Source organism: Fringilla coelebs (genome assembly GCF_963513975.1).
Source record: "Fringilla coelebs genome assembly, chromosome: 3".
Taxonomy (NCBI): Eukaryota; Metazoa; Chordata; class Aves; order Passeriformes; family Fringillidae; genus Fringilla; species Fringilla coelebs.
Window position 1 is genome coordinate 6,558,045 of NC_140030.1, and position 18,789 is coordinate 6,576,833.

Sequence of the window (18,789 nt, forward strand, 5' to 3'; positions counted from 1 at the left end):
AAGATTCCCCCTGGCATCAGTTCTTCAATTGCAAATTATTAAAGAAAGAATGACAGTTCAAAGTCTCTGGGTGATAATAAATAAAATATTGTTTTAATAGCAAGTGTTCAAGGCCAGGTTGGATGAGGCTTTGAGCACCTGTCCACTGGAATTTGTCCCTGCCCATGGCACGAAGTGGAACAAGATGAGCTTTAAGGTTCCTTCCAACACAGACCAAGCTGTGATTCCATGACTCTGTAATAGCTAAATTTCTAAGATTGCTTTTTGAGGTCCATGTCCTCATTATCAGTCTGGATAAAAATCAGTGAATTTGTACCACGCTTAAAAATTAGATGTTTAAAATTTTAAATTAACATTAAAATGTACTTTAACTAATTTTAAAATAAAATTAAATTTGAACTAATAGCAACTTGCAATAACACTTAATTATTCAATTAAGGTCACACTCAATTAAAGATTGGAACACTTTATTTTAGGTGATAACATGCGAGTAAGATGTCTGAGCTCCCAGAATAGACAACAGAAATCAAGTCTGTGCAGTCAGGGGATTCTAAACCATCCAGACCATCTCCTGCACTCCTGTTTTTGGAGGGAGCTGAGCCGCCCTTGGATTCCACTGACAGCACTGACTACGTGTCCAGAGACCATCCTGGTAACCTGGAAACACCCACACAACAATCTGGGTTTGAATCTCATCTGACTTCCTGCAATCCATTTAGAATCATTGAAATCAGACCAATATTTAACAAAACTGAAAAAAGAAAGCGCCATAGATGACCTTCTCCAGAATAAGTCAGCCTCACAGAGGACCACTGTCAAACAAACCTTTCAGAAAGCAGAATTTTGTGGCCAAATAGATACGACATTTGATAAATGCAAAGCAAAATTAAACTACGGAGAAAGGTTTGAGAATCAAACTAATAAAGGCAATCTGCCTCCCCAACAATAGAGACTTTTCCAAGCATGCCAGATGCAGGAAGTCTCCCAGTGTACTGCTGAGCCTGATAAACACTCAAGGTGTAAGGAAACCAAGTGGGGAAGGAACCTGAGTTAGGGATTGTATCAGTGTAGGACAAGTCCCACCTTGGAGCCTTTCACTGAGAGTGATGGACTGAGACCTTGTTTTGAAGGAAGTATTGAGCAGAAGTTCTAGGTAAAACAGTGATAAATATTTCAATTCAGAACTCTTGAGGAATTAAAATAAGAAGTTGCAGAACTCCCTACTGTGATCTGTTAAATCAACCTCAGCAACAAGAGGATGGACAGGCAAACATAGTTTCAGAAGGATGTGGGAAGCCTCAGAGTCATTTTAGTACTCAAAAAATTACAGTAAGCATTATTAAAGATTGGAATTAGTAGTGGATAAATAGGATGTACTGCAAAAGAGCCCAGTACAGCTTTTAGGGAGACATGAGGTTGTGTGGCATTAGAAGTATTTTCTAATTCATTCTTTGGAGGAAGAACTAAAAGTTTACTCATGATCTGGAGTCATTTGAGAGTCTAAAAAATGAGAAGACCTAGAAATGTCACAGAAGAAGGCTTAGAATAATGACACTCTGAAATTATTCCAAAATCTATAATGCAAGTGCTAATAAATGGCTTCAAACTGAAAGCAAGTAGGTTTGCACTGGATATTTGGGAGAAATTCTCTACTGTGAGGGTGGTGAGGCCCCAGCACAGATTGCCCAGAGAAGTTGTGGATGCCCCATCCCTGGAATTGTTCAAGAGCAGGTTGGATGGGGCTTTGAGCAACCTGGGACAGTGGAAGGTGTCCCTGTTGTGGCAAAGGGGTTGGAATGAGATGATCTTTAAGGCTCCTTCCAACCCAAACCATTCTATGATAATTAATCTGGAGCTCTTGCTAGGAAAGGAGAGGAAAAAGGACAAGAAACATCTAAACCCATCCTGTGCCTGCATCCTTAATTTGTGCTTCTGCCCATTCCATATCAGCATGATATTCTGAGCTAGTCAAAGGGATGCACAACATGCATGAATATTTCAATAAAAGGAGATTAAGTGAACTCAGATCCCAGGAAAAGAGGAAAAGATAATCATTATTCTCAGTTCCTCATAATGTGAGAGCTAATGGGCTTGAGATTAGGAGTAAGATGGTTTAAAACCAGACAGAATACTTTATTCATATGGGTCATGATTAAATTAAGGATTCACTGCTGCGCATTGCTGTGAAGCCAAATTTATACATGGGGTAACAAAAGAGATTAGGTCAAATCTTATAGATGCAAATTCCAGCCTAGCAAATCCCTAAACCAGGAGGCAGGAAGAAAAAGCAGAAGGCTATATACACTCCACCTGGATGTGCTCCTTACACCCTGTTACTGAGCATCACCTAATGGCTGCTGTCCCAGACAGACACCTGAATAACCAGACTGTTCATCTGTCAAAATGTCTAACTACATTGATGTTACACTGCAATAAAATCAGCTCCTGGAATGAGCTGTGGGGCAGCTCTGCACTTGTGTTATGGGAAGGTACCAATGGAGTGCAGGCTCTGCTGCCAGCACTGCAGCCAGATTACTGCTCTGAAACAGCTTTTAAGGACACTCCACAACATAGAGATAGAAAAAAAAAAACCCTTTTAAGATTTATTGCTTTCACTCATGAAAGCTAATTTTTTTCCAAAGATTGGGAAACACTTCAGTGCCACAGTAAGAGACAGATTCAAGCCTAAGGAAAGTAACACTCCAGAGACAGAAAAACTTCAGAAGGATGTTCTCCAAAATCTCAAAGGAAATCAGGGAAATAATCATATTCCCCAGGGGCACTGACAGAGAGCAACCACTCTCAGCTGAGACAGCTGCATTGCACCAAGAGCTCTGCTGGGAGCTGGGAGCACTGGGTGGGCACACACACAGGGTCAATGCCATGTCCCCTCTCTAGCTCAGGGACTGCAGCATTTTGGTCTTTTACACCTGGGAGCAGTCACAGACCTCCAGTGACTCAGCTGTGGACACTGACTGTGGAAATGCTCCACCAGAAGCCTCCTCCAGCCTGCTCCCCTCCACATGTCCCTTGCAGATAACCCAATGAGGCATCCCTCATCCAGCCACAAACAGAAAGGCCTACAGTCCTGGGACACAGCACCTTGTCCGAATTCAGCACTGTCTCTGAGAGGGATGTATGGATCCCACAGGTCCCTTCAACACTGCAGAACAATCTCCTGCATTTAACTGAACTCTTCCTGTTTGCTTAATTAGCAAACTGAGGAGAAGAATTTGAAATTCCTTACTAACTCTTACCACATTTGCGAGGAGAACTGGGGAGCCACACCCTATGAACCCCTCATTAAGCACATCACCCTGTATTTTATGTGGCATGGTGGTTCTGGTTATTTCCTGTCCATTCCAGATTGCTACAAAACTTGTCTCACCAGGCAGCTTTAAGAGGAAGAGGTGGTATCTTTTATTAGACAAGAGATTAAATATTTTATTAGAGCAGGGGAACTTTCTTTTCTTAGTCCCAGTGATGACACAAGGGGAAAAGGAGACAATTCTTCCAGCCCACGTGTTCTTCCGTGGGAGGAAAATAGAAGCAGCAAACTCCAAGCAAAGGGCAGGCTGGAAGCAGTGGAACTTTACTGTGTTACCCAGGACTTGAGAGAAAAAACAGTGAAGGAGAGACACAAAAGGAATTAAGGAAGAAAGGAATTAAGAAAGAAGGGAATTAAGAAAGACATGAGTGTCACTTTGACAGTCTGAAGGATTAATCCAGAGGAGGAATTGCAAGAGTTTCCCCTGAAGATAATGACCTTGCAGAGATGAGGTTTCACACTGCCTAAAGCCTGTTTCTGTAACACCTTTTAAGAGGGCAGCTCACTCATACTAAGGACACTTAACCTTGTTCTGGCAGCATTAAGGAGCCTGCAATTATTGCAGATGTATTTTGCAAGCCCTGTAGTGCCTGTTAATGACCCCTTGGGCAGCAGCGCGTGTTTGGTTTGGCTGTGCTCTCCAACAGTGCCTACTCTTTTAAAAGGGAGCAGCAAGGAGAAGACTTATTTTTCCTGGCCTCAGCACAGCGTGCCAGCGTGGGAGGTGGGATTTCAGTGCCTGAGGAGGGCTTAAGGAGAGGAAGGGGACAACAAACAAGTGGCCTTCCTCAGAGGCAGGGAGACTGTCAGGTGATGGTGCTGCAGGCAAGTGGCAAACCTGGGAGAGATGGATGGAGACATCACCCTTGGCCCAAGGGGACCACAGGGAGAGGTCAGAAGGAGCTGCTGAACTAGAAGTCAAGGAAAGGCCCTGCCAGCGAACACACAGTAAAGGGAGAGATATAAGAAAGCCTTCTCTTCCTTCTTTGCTTTGAGTTTTTAGCCATTGAAAATGTTTCCTGTCCTAGTTTCTGTCCCAACAAAACTGGAGGTTTATAAAGTTCTTCAGGTGTTCCTGGAGTGTGCAGATATGTCAGCAGCTGCCACAGAATCAACCTGGAGCCTAGAGGGTCTCCAGGCGAATGAACACCAAAATTAACCCAGAGCCAAAGAATGTGCATTTGCACAGATGAAAGCTACAGGAAAGACACAGCAATATAAAATTTAAACTGGCCTGTCAAGCACTGAGAATCTAAGAAACTCCAGATCACACCTCTGAGCTTACCCCATGATGCACCCAATGTGCTTGAATACAAGATTGACAGATCTTGTTGTTCTCAAAGATCAGATTTAATCCTCTGCTTTAATACCATGAGTTTATAACAATACAAAAAGAAATACAAATATGAAATCTAGCAGTTCAAAATGAAAAAGTAAATTTTAAACATCCAGTATTTATTGCTGTGGGGTTTTTTTCAAATATCAGGATGTAACAGTGGTTTCATTTTTAGCTAGTTTTTCCAAGTAGTGGGGCTGTGTGATCCTTCAGCGTGGAACACTCAAGGCTGATGACACTGTAGTAGCAGGTGATATAATCCCTGAATGAAAGTGGGAAACTCGGGTTTATGTCAGTTATTATTAAAAATCTAGAAATTAAGAATTTGACCTCTTTCTATCTGACAGACACAGAAAAAGAAATTCAAGTCCAAGGGGTAAATCCTGACCCCCATGTTTAGTTAAGATTTTTAGGACAGAAAATTTTATCTGCCAAGCACATCTGTGTGTTGCTTGAATGCTGAGGGACACCAGATGGTGCTCAAAAATCTCACCTAACTTTAGGCATGCAAATAAGTAGTTTCCTGGTCCCAGCACTTGGCACAGAGCTTTCCACACTATCTGAAACCAAGATTAACACACAGCCAGACTGCAAAAGCAAAACGGCAGGGGTCCAGACAGGATGATCACAGCACAGAGATCGTGCCTGGATCAGATCCACAACTCACCGATGCTGGTGGCTCTAAGCCGATTCTTCATCATTTAAATGCTCCTGACGTTATAAAACGTGACAGGAAAGCGCAAAACTGAACTCAGAAGTTTCTGCTTGCCTTTCCCCTCGCAGGCAGCCACCCTGAGCACGCAGCCACGAGCAGGCAGGCCAGCACACCCATTACCTTGTTCCTGGCTTGCTCTATAAACTCCAGAGGAGCTTTCCCGAACTGAAACGCAGCTCCAAACCAAGGGATCCAGCTCCTGATGCAAGGAGGGGAGCTCGGGTTTCTCAGCTGAAACAAAAGAGCCTTGACAATGAGGAGTCCCAGGAGTGCTGCCAAGAGCAGAGCGAGATCCATTTTGCCTCCCGGCCGCCTGTCCCGGCCCCGGCAGCTGCTCCGCCCGCCGCAGCCCCGGCATGGCCGCGCTGGCCGCGCTCCGAGTTCATCCGCGGAGGCCGCTCCGACCGGCCCTGCCAGCCGAGCGCTGCCACCGGGACAGCGGGAAAGCCCCGAGCAGCACAGGGCACAAGCCCTTGTTCTGTTAAAGACAGAGCCAGTTCTGCTCTCTTCTGGGATGAGGACCAAGTCTGCTGCTTGCAAAACCCAGATGTTGCTGTGGCAAAGCCTTGGACTTTGCACTGGTTGCTGGAAGGCCACCCGGGCAGCCAGGGACACGGCCAGGAACGCTGGCAAAGCAGTGCAGAGCCTTCTTAAATTAAAAAAATATACGTGTTTTTTGCAGTATTGAGATTTCAAAGCAGAGAGCCTGTGATTTACAGACATTTCGCTTTCAGCAAGTCAGAGACGGCAAGAAACTTCTGCAGGCATCACCAGAAGCAGAAACCTTAAGAAAGGTAGCTCTCGCCTATCTGAGATACCTCATTGAAGGCTGGATGCATGTCCAGTGTCTGAGGAGCAGAGAAACGCTTCTGAGGTTGAACTAACAGCTCAAAACCTGCTGGCCACCTCTATCATATCTGTGCCATGTCACAAGAAAGGTTTCAGAGAGGTCAGATTAGTTTCTTTGCATGTGTGAAAGGCACATCAAAATTACTTACAGAATACATTAAGTATAAAAAACCCCTAGGAAGTGCTGTCAGCATCTACCCCCACACACCCTCAGCAAGTTTGAAGAGAACAGAAAACCAGGAGGAGTGGCTGACAGACCAGATGAGTGTGCTGTCACTCAGGGGGACCTCAGCAGGCTGGAAAGTGGGCAGAGAGGGACTTATATCAAAATCAGAGAATAAAGGGACCCCAAGGATCCCCTGGTCCAGCTTTTCCTGGCAAAAATAAATAATAAATTTTAAAAAGACTTAATGAAGTTCAGTGAAGGGAAATGCCAAGTTCTGCCCCTGGGTAGGAACAACACCGGGCACCAGTCGCACTTGGGTGGGCAGGAACTTTGCAGATCTGGGGTCTGGTGGACACCAGGCTGAACACGAGTCAGAGATGGACCTCTGCACTCAAGAGCACCCTGGGCTGCATCAGGGAAAGTGCTGCCAGCAGACTGAGGGAGGTGATCCTCTGCCAAGAGTGAAGTGCAAAAAGGGGCTGGAGCATCTGTCATTTGAGGAGAGGCTGAGGCAGCTGGGACAGCTCAGTCTGGAGAAGGCTCAGGGGGATCTTATCAGTGTGTATGAACACCTGAAGGGAGGGTGCAAAGAAGATGGAGCCAGGCTCTTTTCAGGGTGCCCAGTGAAAGGGCAACTGGCAGTGGGCATAAACAAATACAGATACAAAGTGACTTTAATTCACTTCTCATACAGAAGAGGTGCACAAACAGGAACCTTTGTACCTGTGCAGACAGACAGTATGGTAAAAGTAGCACAGCAGAAATATAACTGATAGTAGGAGGTTAAGAGCTGTGAAAATTAGGTGTATGTTCTTCATTAAACAATCATTTTGAAATACCTTGGGATGTTACATGTTGGTTGTAGGTGCAGAAGAACAAGCTCATATATGTCAGCTGTGACAAATAAGGTGTTGATCTCCATTTTCCAAACTGTCTGGAACAAACATAAATCACTGTTAACTATGATATTTCTACACTTCTGTGTTTAGCTATCACAGATCTTTATATGTTTATTTACTGGTTTTATTTATCCATTAAAGTATTTCTCTTCCTCTAAAGGGGTAAAGTGATAAGAGAGCTAAAGGCCTTGAAATATTGGAGAAAATGCATCTTTTCATTATATGCATGGTATATTTTCATTAACTGACTGAGTAGTGAGTTTAAAGCGATCTATGTATACAGGTCAGACAATTCCTCAAGCCTCTGTGAAGACATTCATTAAAGCCTTTGTGTTTGTTTTGGCATTTTTTGTTTTGTTTAGGTTGTACTTTTAGGGCACGATTTGGTGAAGGACATGAGATGCAAGGGACCATTGTGAGGAGGACACAGCCAGTGGGAATATGTACCAGTCACAGCCAAGCTTTCCTCAGGCTGGGCCGTGGTTAATGCTTAATGGTTTTTAAAGTGAACTAACACAGAGGCACAGGTGAGGGCACAGGGCAGTCTGGCTGCCTTTCTCCAGCAGCACACAGCTGTCCCAGACCCCACTGCTGGGCTTCCACCCCATCTGAAGTCCATACTCTCCCCCTCTATATGCAGCCTTTGGTCAAACTGGCTTGGGACAGAAACCATAAAACTCCATATCACTGAGAATTGAAATAAATGAATAGGAAGGGTCCTCTCTGCTGGTGCTGTCTTCTCAGGATTCGGGGATATAGGAACTCCAGGTGTTTGATGGATCTCCATGAGTACTGGCCTTTTCTTCTCCACACATCACAGAGCTGTCCATGCAAGCATCCGCCTCTAGTCAGGCTCACTTCAGAGGTCCTGTGGGAAGAGAATATTCCTCTTCACAGCCATCCCCTAATCATCTGGTTTAAAAAAGAACCTATTTCTTCAGGCTAGAGATTACCATGGATAGCTGCTCCTTCCATAGGATGCTGCAATCCTATGAGGTTTACTTTAAGCAGAGATCTAGTTGTTGTTTTCTACTCCCTGCAGCATGGTCATACAGAAAACAGAATGACCCAGAGGCGTAGAGCTAAAGGGTGGTTGTGAAACCCTTGTCCTGGGAGGTTTTCAGGGGACCAAACAACCTGCTGTAACTCCAGAGCTCTCCTTGCTGTGACAAAGGACTGTAGGATGACTGCAGGTGAATTCTAGAGGTCCTCTCTACCCCACATCACAGTCGATGATACACAGGCTGACAGAGTGTGGCACAAACTGACCCAAGCTCACAGAACAGCTGTGGAGGGAGGCACCAAGTGCTACAGCAGATGGCATGAACTGTCCAGAAATAGGCTCTGAACCACTCATACCTTCCATGCAGCCAGGCACATTTGCATTAGATTGCAATATCCCCTGTCCCCATTTTTAACCATGGAAAGACCACATGGCTTTGTCAGGAGCTTGTTTTATCCCTGCATGAATTCTAATGAATTTTAACCGCAAGAAGGATCCAATTTAATACCAATTCCTGGTAACTTCAACTGAATATTTCACCTGCAATGCTCCCTTAATTTGTCTGAATTATTTTGGCAGGGACTACACACCAAAGCTTTAGGCAGTCAGAAGTGTGGGGAGGTGTTCTGGGTAAAGTTTCTGTGACCAAAAAATCCTCAAATCAGCATGAGGATTACTGACTAATGGCTAATGATTAACTTAGGGATTCAGCTGAGCCTTAATGATAACTTAAAAGCTCTACAATAAATTAAGAGAAATTAGGACTGGCACACAACAGGACTTCAGCACTCAGACAGGAAAAGCTTTAAACTTTGCACTTAAGAGCTCTGAGAAGTGATCAATTTCTGCCATCCCAGGCTTGCTGAGATCCTTGTTCAAACTGCAGTGCTGTGTGCCTAATCCGTAGCCCCAGCTCGGCACGTAGCTATTGCTAATGCGGCTCTTACTAAAGCAGATCTGGATCAATTAATCCCGCCCGGATGCAGCTGCTTGACACGGGAACAGAGTTTGGGGCTCCGCAGGCAGTGCTGCCAATGACAGCACCCCGCAAAGCAAACTGACCCCACATGTAATCTTGCGCTCTCATTAACGATTATTCTTTTTAATGCAGATAATGAACAAATCAGTGCGTGTGTCTGTACCTGCAGTGCTGGTTTCCGGGCACAGAGCAGCCTTGGTGACAGACTACATTTCCCAGGAGCCTGTTGCGCCGGAGTCTCTTGTGTCACTGCAGAAGGGCCTTGCAGCTCTGCAGAGCCACTCAGGCTGCTGCAGTTCCCGGTGCTGGCGCTGGAGAAACATGACCTTCTTTAGCTTGTCTCCTAAACCACCCCGAGCTGATCTGCGCTAGGACCCGCTCCTGCTGCAGACACAGCCGGGCACGGTGGCTGGTTACCCTCGGTTCCATGTGAGATGCTAGATGTCATCTGCAGAAGAAGAGAGGAGCTTACCTCTTCCAGAGAGATGGCCCCGAGCCAGCAAATTCGCTCTGTCAGCCTGTGCAGCGGCTGTGGCAGAACTAGGTACAACTCACCGTGGTTTTCCGAGAGGGAAGGGGGGTCAGATTTACTTACGGGGGGCAGGGGGAACATCAGGCCCCGGATACCTCATTCCTCAGCGTTCTGCTCCAGCAAATCTGCATTTCACTGTGCTAGTCGTGACTTTTCCATAATCTAAGTGTTTTATGCCACCTGACTGTGGCTGGAGGGAGGGTTTTTCAGGATGAAATCTTTGCCTTGGAGACTGAAGGGCTGCAGTCATTAACTCAGTGCAGTTGTGACTAATTTAAGCTCTGCACTGGCTGAGTTTCCAGAGAAAGTCTGAAGAGGCTGGCAGATCTGTTGCCTAAGTTACTAGCAAGGCCTTATTCCTTCAGGAATTTCCTTTTCATAGTCAATGAAGGTTAATCAAAGAAAAATCAACTCTTAAGTTTCTGGTCGCAGTGGAGATGCTTATAAAAATGGAGTTGGAAAAGTGCTTGGTGAAGCATGGAATAGAAGCTCTCTGGCATCTGTGTATCACTGCTTTGTGACCAAGTAACTGATTTTGAATATTTTTCAGCACATTCTTTATAATTTCTACAGGCTCTTACAGGCAAGTCAGTTACATTTCTCTAAGGATTTGTAATTTATCAGTCTTTGCTAATCTCTAAACATGAATACCAAACTTAATGCACAAATAGACTATAAACCTGCTGAGGCTTTCAGCAGTGACTGCCTTCCCTTGGCAGGGAAGGACCTGAGTCCTGCTTCGGAAGGACCCTGGTGTGTCTCAGAGGTATCAAACAAAGACAAGCCCTGCTCCTTCCCTGCCACAGGCTGGAAAGGTCCATCACCAGGATTCCTGTCCTGGAACTGAAATGAGGGGCACAAATATGTATCCATAGTGTTTCAGGAGCTGCCCTGGGAAGCTGAGTCACCTTGGCTCTCCTTCAGTGGCCACCAGTTATTTCAGAGAGAGAAATAAGAGTCTAGACATTATTTCTGTGCCTGTATAATGAAAACAAGCATGCTTTAGGGTGATTTGTAGGACAGGTATGTATTTAAGTTTGTAGGTGATCCTGAATGTATGTCAGCATTATGATGACCTCTGTGGGGTTGTTCCTGTTCATAACATGTGCTGCCACTGTGCTGGATAGTGGCTGGACAGAATTGGAAAGATCACATGACCAATTGAGAGATATGACTGGTCTGTATTCAGGGGGAGTGACTGGAACAGGATTTTTAATCCCGAGTCCCTGAGAAGGTACACATATTTGCGTAACAAATCTGCAAAACTAAATATGGGAGAAAGACTCTGTGTTTGACAGGAATGTCATTTAGTTACTTGTGCCTAGAGCCACTTTTAACAGACCTGGATGAGAATTCTCCTTTTCTCCAGGGATCTCCTGGACCCTGTTGGGTACAGCCCCTGCTCCTTGCTGGTGCCTGCCCAGCCCCTTGGGCTGGCAGGGCGTTGTGGTGAGGCTGTTCCCGGCACCGGAGGTCTCCCTGGAGCCGCACTCGTATTCATGTGTGTTCCCGGCCCTTTGCCCTCAGTGACATTTCCCCTGGATCTCACGAAAACCCGGCTGCAGATCCAAGGTGAAGCTGCCGTGCGCCGCGGTGGAGCTGCGGCCGGGCCGGCGGTCCCGTACCGCGGGATGCTGCGCACGGCGGCTGGAATCGTGCAGGAGGAGGGGGTACGGATGCTCTGGCAAGGAGCTACGCCGGCCGTCTACCGCCACATAGGTGAATATCTGCTCGTGATGGGACACGATGGGTCCTGCCTCCTGTGGCCAAGCCTTTTGGAGTGAGCTTGCCATATTTTCTTGTACTTGAAATATATCTGTGAGGACATTTCAGTCTAGCCCTGCAATCCCACTTTGAAATATACGAGATTTCAGATCAATAGCATCTCTTCCTTTACTTGTCGAGTCCTTCATGGCCTTATTCTGGCTTCTGGGAAAACAAAATATAAGTTTTCTGTTATCTTTGCATGAAGGTCTTGTTCAGGAAGTCCAGACACTCAGAGTTCTCAGAACAATAAGTGTCTCATATGTGAGGGAAGTGGGGACTGATTAGGAAAAAAGATGAGGTTGCAAGCACAAGGGAAAAATACAATTGCTTAAAAGAAATGCATTAGTGGTTTGCCACAAGTAACAGCTTTCTGTGCTTTCGTTGGAAATATGGTGACAACAACAAATCTCAGAAGCACTCGTAGAGGTTTCGTGCTTGGCATCAGCCCAGAAGGAGGCGATGGGGTCCCATCTTAGGGTGCAGGCAAAGCTGTGCTGCCTCCTGGCAGACCTGTGGCTCAGCCAGAGAGATTTTTTGATGCTAAAACGCCCTGGCTCTCCCCCTGACACCAGGCAAACCCCTCACTTTCCCCATTCGGATCACAAACAGGAGAGCAGTCACCAGCTGACCCTGGTGAGCTCTGGAGTGCCATAAACCAAGGTCTTGATCTCTCTCTCACTGTGACCTGCAGAAATGCAGACCCAAGAACTGTCTCCTTCTTTTGTTTTCCACAGTATACACTGGTGTTCGAATGGTTACTTATGAACATCTCCGTGACTCCGTGCTTGGCAGGAACGAAGGTGAAAGCTTTCCTCTCTGGTAATGTAGCATATTCCTGCATATTTATTGCTTGTTTGGGGATTGTCCTTACTGTAGGAGACCTACAGCCGTATCTTAGGTCCAAAATGTATCTGGTTTTAGAATGGGATTGATAAAATCTACTGCAAAATACCTGTCATGCCCAATGCTACAGGAAGGGGGACCTATGGATAATACTGAAATTTCTGATTTTACTAAAATAAATAGACCCATAAAATTAACACAGTTCATCTAGTAGCAGTGGGAGAGAAAGAAAAGTTTTATATATCAGCAAGCAGTTTGGAATTTCAGGTGGGCATTCAGTTATAATACATGGAGCATCATCCTTTACTTGTGTACTTTGCTGTCCTGCCTTTAAACCTTAAGCAAAGAGCCAAATGAAACATTGTTTTGTTTTTTTTCCTCCCAGGTAAGTTTTAACCCTTTTTGAAAATTGACAGAAATATTACTTACCTTAACGACCTGTAGTCACCACAATTATTACCTTTGCTTTGGCTGTTAATATATGGAATAACTGTTTACACTTATTCCACCTGGGTTGTGCTGCTGAACTCTTCAGCTTTGAGCACTGTGAGCTGGGAAAATTTTCAGTGTACTCTGGAGCACAATTTCTCTCCATTTGGCAGGAAGGCTGTGGTTGGAGGCATAGCTGCGGGTGCCATTGGACAGTTTTTTGCCAGCCCAACTGATCTGGTGAAGGTGCAGATGCAGATGGAGGGAAAAAGGAAGCTGGAAGGAAAGCCGTTACGGTTGGTTCCTCTCAGAGCTGGTGTTTCTTCCCCTGTTACTGATAACTCTTTGGCCCAGGGTGTGTTTCTCTGTTTTCTGCCACCCCTTCTCTGTGCCCTTTTACAGGGAGAGCACCCGATGGCTCTGGGCAGTGAAGAGGGGAGGAATTCAAGACCTCCTCCTTATTCCATTTGTACTCATCTTCTTTATTCTGATTTATTGGTCTCAGGGACCACAAACCCATCCTCTGTGCTGCAGCACGTCCATGTCAGCACTGCACCATGGGGAGGGAAGGGCGCTTTCTGAAGATGGAAGAAAGCACAAGTGAAATGGCTCGTGCAGGATGCACAGGCACAAGGAAGACTGGCACACAGCAGGGGTTGAGACTCTTCTGCAAATACCAAGACATGCTGCTCTTTGCATTCCATTTGGTGTCACATACATTTAGTATTGTAACCCTGTGTGGGATCTAAGGCTTGTCTGCTCTTAGGGACCAGATCACTGCTTTGCAAGGCAACGGTATCTCTGGTAAAATATTGTGGCATGAAAGTCAAAGACAGATCCAAAAATGGATCTGGAGTGCCAGATCCTTGCAGGTATAAATTCCTAATCTTATGTGAGGACCCAGTGCAGCAAAGTACTGGAACATGCAAAGATTTCGCTGGGCTCTCTACCCACAGATTTCATTTTGATTTCAGGTTTCGGGGTGTGCACCATGCATTTCTGAAGATTCTGTCTGAAGGAGGAGTAAGGGGACTTTGGGCTGGATGGGTACCAAATGTCCAGAGAGCTGCTCTGGTGAATATGGGAGGTAAATGGAATAAATTGGCCTGCAGCATTTAAGGCCCCACCAAAGCTTTAAGAAAAAGTGGCTCAGCTGCTCCCTTTGTCTTAGGGCCCTGTTTGGAGCACTCTGCAGGTGACCTCTGCCTTGTGTGCCTATGTTTTGGTCCTGTGGAAATCAAATGGCTTAAAAGTAACAGTGTTTACTTGAATTTAAGGAAAAGTGAGCCAGAAGCTGAAGGGGTCCCATGTCCAGCAAAGCAGGGACTTCACCAGCCACAACCCAGTGCCCAAGTGAGCAGATGGGAACAGAAAGGAGAATGTACTCACATGTCTAAAGACAGGACTCAGGCGCCACAGCCCTCATTAAAAACTGGGGCAGAGTGCCAGCTGAGCCAAAGGCAGGAGCCTCAGTGGAAATGAACATCCTGTGTTGTGAACAGCATAGACCATTCACCCCTGACAGTGCTGTTTTTTCTCACTATCCTCTTTACAGATCTGACCACTTATGACACAGTGAAGCACTTCTTGCTTCTGAACACAACACTTGTGGACAACAGTGTGACTCACAGTGTCAGCAGGTGCCGTATTCTCCAATTATCCCTTTTCCACTCTGGAGCATTTCCAGCCTTGCTGTCTTCATCTGCCTCTCTGTGCCAGCAGAAGACCCCATCATTTGATTTTGATACTGCTGATGAAATGCAACTTTAGAATCAATTTTTTCCTTAGAGAACATCACTTTATAGAAGACACAAGAGAAAGGATGCAACCATTACTACGAAACTGTCCTCACTAGAAGTGCCGTGTTGGTGCATTTAAACACCTTTTCTCTAATCTGTGGGAGCACAGTGATACAACTTCTGCAGAACATCCTCTTTTACTCTCTTAAGTGATGAAAAAAATTGCTTTATATAAACAATATTATGAATTGCCTATTGTGGGTCCTTCATCCCTGACTCAGAATTTTACACAGAGTGGGGGCAGCTGGCACTGGGAGGACATGTGAGCAAGAGCACTAAGAGTAAGCCTCCCAAATCAAGTATATGTTATGAGTTATTACTCATGATTTGATGATAACTGTTTTAATACATCTTTATTATAAGAACTGGAATCACAATGCTGAAATTTTTATGATACATCTTGGTTTCTTCCTTAAGTATCTGTTGCTGTTGGCAGTGCCTGCTCTGGGCTGGTAGCAGCTGTTCTGGGAACTCCTGCTGACGTGGTCAAAACCCGGATAATGAACCAGCCAAGAGATAAGCAGGGAAGGTATGGACACTTCACAGACCAACTTTTCAGTAGCACATTGAAACCATGGTCTAACTGATTTCACTGGGAGTGAAGTGCTAAGTTGATAATTTGCTCTTCATCTTTCTAATCAGATGATTTTATTGATTGAGTAAATGTCTGGGGGGTGGTGTTGTGACAGCCACCTAAGCATAACCAGTGGATTTCAGTTCTGGATTAGGCTCCAAGGAGCTTACAAAAGCACTTTGGCTTGTAGAAAAATCCCAGCACAAATTATTTTTATGAGTGGGATGTTTTTTTCTTTTAATTGTGTATTTGTAATCCTAACACTGTTTGTTCTTCTTGCACATTGCTAGAGGTCTGCTCTATAAATCTTCCATGGACTGCTTGATTCAAACTGTCCAGGGTGAAGGGTTTATGTCTCTGTACAAAGGCTTTATACCAACCTGGATGCGAATGGTACATGCTTTTTAACTCTCTTTACAAGAACAATTAGCATTAAAATGTGAGGAGTGTGGATGCAGCCCTCACCCTGTGTAATATTACAATTTTTGTATGAAAGACATAGTCATCGTATTGTAGAATGGTTTGGGTTCAAGAGACTTTAAAGATCATCTCATTCCAAACCCTCTGCCATGGGCAGGGACAACTTCCACTTGCTCAGAGCCCCGTCCAACCTGGCCTTGAACACTTCCAGGGATGGGGAGTTGTGCCTCTGGGCAGACAGAGGCTTGGGAACCTCTCTAGGAACCAGAGCAATATGAGATTGAAGTTAAGAATATGATTTTTAGAGGAGATAGTTTAATCTCATGGGCTTATTTATTGGGTTACTTTTGTTTTAAGCCTCTAACTCCAGTGTTTGCTTTCACAGGCACCCTGGTCACTGGTATTTTGGCTTACATATGAACAAATCAGAAGGCTGTGTGGAGTTACTTCTTTTTAAAACCTTCAATATTCACAGAGGAGAGGAGTCAAAAAGCTGAGTTCTCATTCCACAGGGTTGTAGGATCACATGTATTGCTCCAAATCCAGTCCTTACTGGTTGGGAACGGCCACGACTTAAGGATACTATTTGATTATCAGACTGCTACATGAATTTTATATTATCCACAGGATAAAATTGTCGCAACAATACTTCAGCTAGCAACCAGGATCAGCTTTCTGAACCAGCAAACAGGAATAAAAAAAATCCTACCAAGCAAATAGAACATAATACTGTCTGTTTGTTTGATAATGGAGATGGTTTCTATTGCTAAAAACAAGAGCAGGTTCATCAATGCACTGAACAAGTTCTGTGGATAAGCATCTATAAAATTATTTGGGAATTTTTGTTAACTGCATTTGCACAGAGATCAAGAACTACCTCTCGTTAGTTTGATGTGTCAGCAAACCAAGCCTGTAGTGCTAGATATTAAAAAAGATAAAAGCAGTTTACCTGATTCCAAATCTGCTTTGCACAAAAAGTGGGAGGGTTTGTGTTTCTCTTATTTCCCAGAGACTGCCTGACCTCTCCACTCAACGCTTTGAGAAAGATCATGATTGAAATGCCGTCCTGTTCCCAGAAAATCAAAAGCCTAGTTTGCTTTGCAATGCTCAAAGGTCTCAGGATACTCCATAGGACCAAGCTGAAGTACTTGTCCTCTGACAGTCTCAGTGCTGATGTGGCAGACTGGGTCATTTTCCATGGAAATGTGCACTCTGCCCACTTTAAATCTCAATGGAAATACAATGTTCTCTTCAACAATGCAAAATGTTTGAACAGGAGTGATTTATTTGTTTTTAAACCTAAAGTCTTCCAGATTTCATAGAGAAGGAGACTAGTGCTGTTTGTCACTAGGTTCACCTTTGGCAATCAAGAGTCAAAAATGCAGTATTAAAAGCAGCCATGAGTAGATAAAACAAAGCTGTCTTTGATTTAGTAATACCTAGTAATTGAGTTAATGTAGAAAATGTAGTGTTTCCAGTGTGCCATTTTCTCACTGAACAGAGTTTGGGTGTTTTCTTGGCTTGCACTTGCTTTTTCTGATTGTACTGTAGTTCAGTTGTGGCTGTATGCACTTGGGGTGTGCCTCCAGCTTGGAAAACATTCATCTCACCATTATTATGGAGTCACAGAAGCACAGAATGGGGCAGGTTGGAAGGGACCACTGTGGCTCATCTGGTTCCACCTTCCTGCTCGAGCAGGGTCATTCCAGAGCACAGGGCACAGGACTGCACCCAGCCAGTTCTGGAATATCTCCAGTGAGGGAGACTCCACAGCCCCTCTGGACAATCCACTCCAGGTCTCAGTCGCTGCACAGTAAAGTTCTTCCTCATATTCAGGTAGAATCTCCTGTGCATCAATCTAAAGGTTTTGTTCAGAAATCCTGGTATTTCTTGCTGTCATCCTGAGAAAGAAATCCAAGTTCTTTCTGTCTTGTACTCCAGCACCAGCAATGACAAACCAGCAAAGCTGCTGCTTCAGTTCCATCCCAAGCACTCCCACCTGCCATCCTGTTAGCCTGATAACCCAGTGATGGATACACAGCTTTACCTTTTTCATGAGACAGAATAAGTACTTTTATCATACATTCATAGAACAGTTTAGATTGGAAGGGACATCTAAGATCAGTTCCAACCCCCTGCCATGGGCAGGGACACCTTCCAGAATCCCAGGTTGCCCCAAGCTACATCCAACCTGGCCTTGCACATTTCCAGGGATTGGGAATCCACAGCTTCTCTGGGCAACCTGTGCCTGTGTCTCACCACCCTCACAGTGAAGAATTTCTTCCTAACAGCCAATCTAAACCTGCTCTCTTTCAGGTTGAAGCCATTCCCCCTTGTCCTGTCACTCCAGGCCCTTGTAAAAAGTCCCTCTCCTTCTTTCTTGCTGGCTCTCTTCACGTACTGGAAGGCCACAGTTAGGTCACCTTGAAGCTTTTCTTCTCCAGGCTGAACAATCCCAACCCTCTCAGCCTTTCTACGAAGGACAATTGGTCAGCCTCTCTGATCATCATAACCAGTGTATTAATGATAAGCTGTGTGTAAAACCACTTTTAGCCTGCACTATCAAAGTTGCCATAAGCTACTTTTATGGGCACACAGAAAAATCACTAAAACTCTTAAGTTTTTTTAGAATAACCTTGATATGCTTCAATTAACAAAGCCTGAAGGAAGAGGGGTCTATTGATGAAACTGGATACGAGGAGTGCACAATTTATGGACCACAAAGACATTCTGCAGAAAACAGCAGACAAAAAAGAGACTAACAAAGACTCAGTATGTATGCTGGAAAGTCCCTACCTGGGAAAAAAGATAACAAAAGGACTGAAGAATATAGACTAATTTGCAAAAGAAGTGAGAAATCAATACCCAGCAGAAGACAGAATACTAATTAATGAACAAGAATTCTGTAATTTAGAACCATTGAGTATTAGTTTGCTTGCTAAAAATACATATATAAATAAACATAAAAGTTCTGTATCTACATCTGTGTAGAGGTCAGGATGTTGTCAGCCACACCCACACACCCCCTCTTGGCCAAGAATAAAGTAATGCCTGACTTGCTAACACTAAAAAGACAGCGTAAGAGGGTCTTGTTTATCCCAATGATTTCAGAGGATTTCGTGTCACTTATTAAGTCTCCGAGGGTGGGCT

At 44.7% G+C, this 18,789-nt stretch overlaps 2 protein-coding genes across 4 annotated transcripts in view; one reads left to right on the forward strand and one right to left on the reverse strand.

Annotated features, from left to right (window-relative positions):
• CYP39A1 (cytochrome P450 family 39 subfamily A member 1) overlaps positions 1-5,694 on the reverse strand; it is a 22,614-nt gene extending 16,920 nt beyond the window's left edge. For all 3 annotated transcript variants that reach the window (XM_084202180.1, XM_084202181.1, XM_084202179.1), the window contains exon 1: positions 5,500-5,694. In XM_084202180.1, coding sequence (XP_084058306.1) covers positions 5,500-5,676 — 177 coding nt within the window. In that variant the 5' untranslated portion in view covers positions 5,677-5,694. The remainder of the gene's footprint in view (positions 1-5,499) is intronic.
• Positions 5,695-9,602: 3,908 nt separating this feature from the next.
• Positions 9,603-16,752, forward strand: SLC25A27 (solute carrier family 25 member 27). Its single transcript, XM_084202745.1, has 9 exons — positions 9,603-9,819; positions 11,335-11,526; positions 12,309-12,393; positions 13,020-13,142; positions 13,821-13,933; positions 14,402-14,486; positions 15,082-15,174; positions 15,510-15,612; positions 16,025-16,752. Exons 1-9 carry the CDS (start codon positions 9,717-9,719, stop codon positions 16,094-16,096), a joined length of 969 nt encoding a protein of 322 aa, XP_084058871.1. The 5' UTR covers positions 9,603-9,716; the 3' UTR covers positions 16,097-16,752.
• Positions 16,753-18,789: the final 2,037 nt, after the last annotated feature.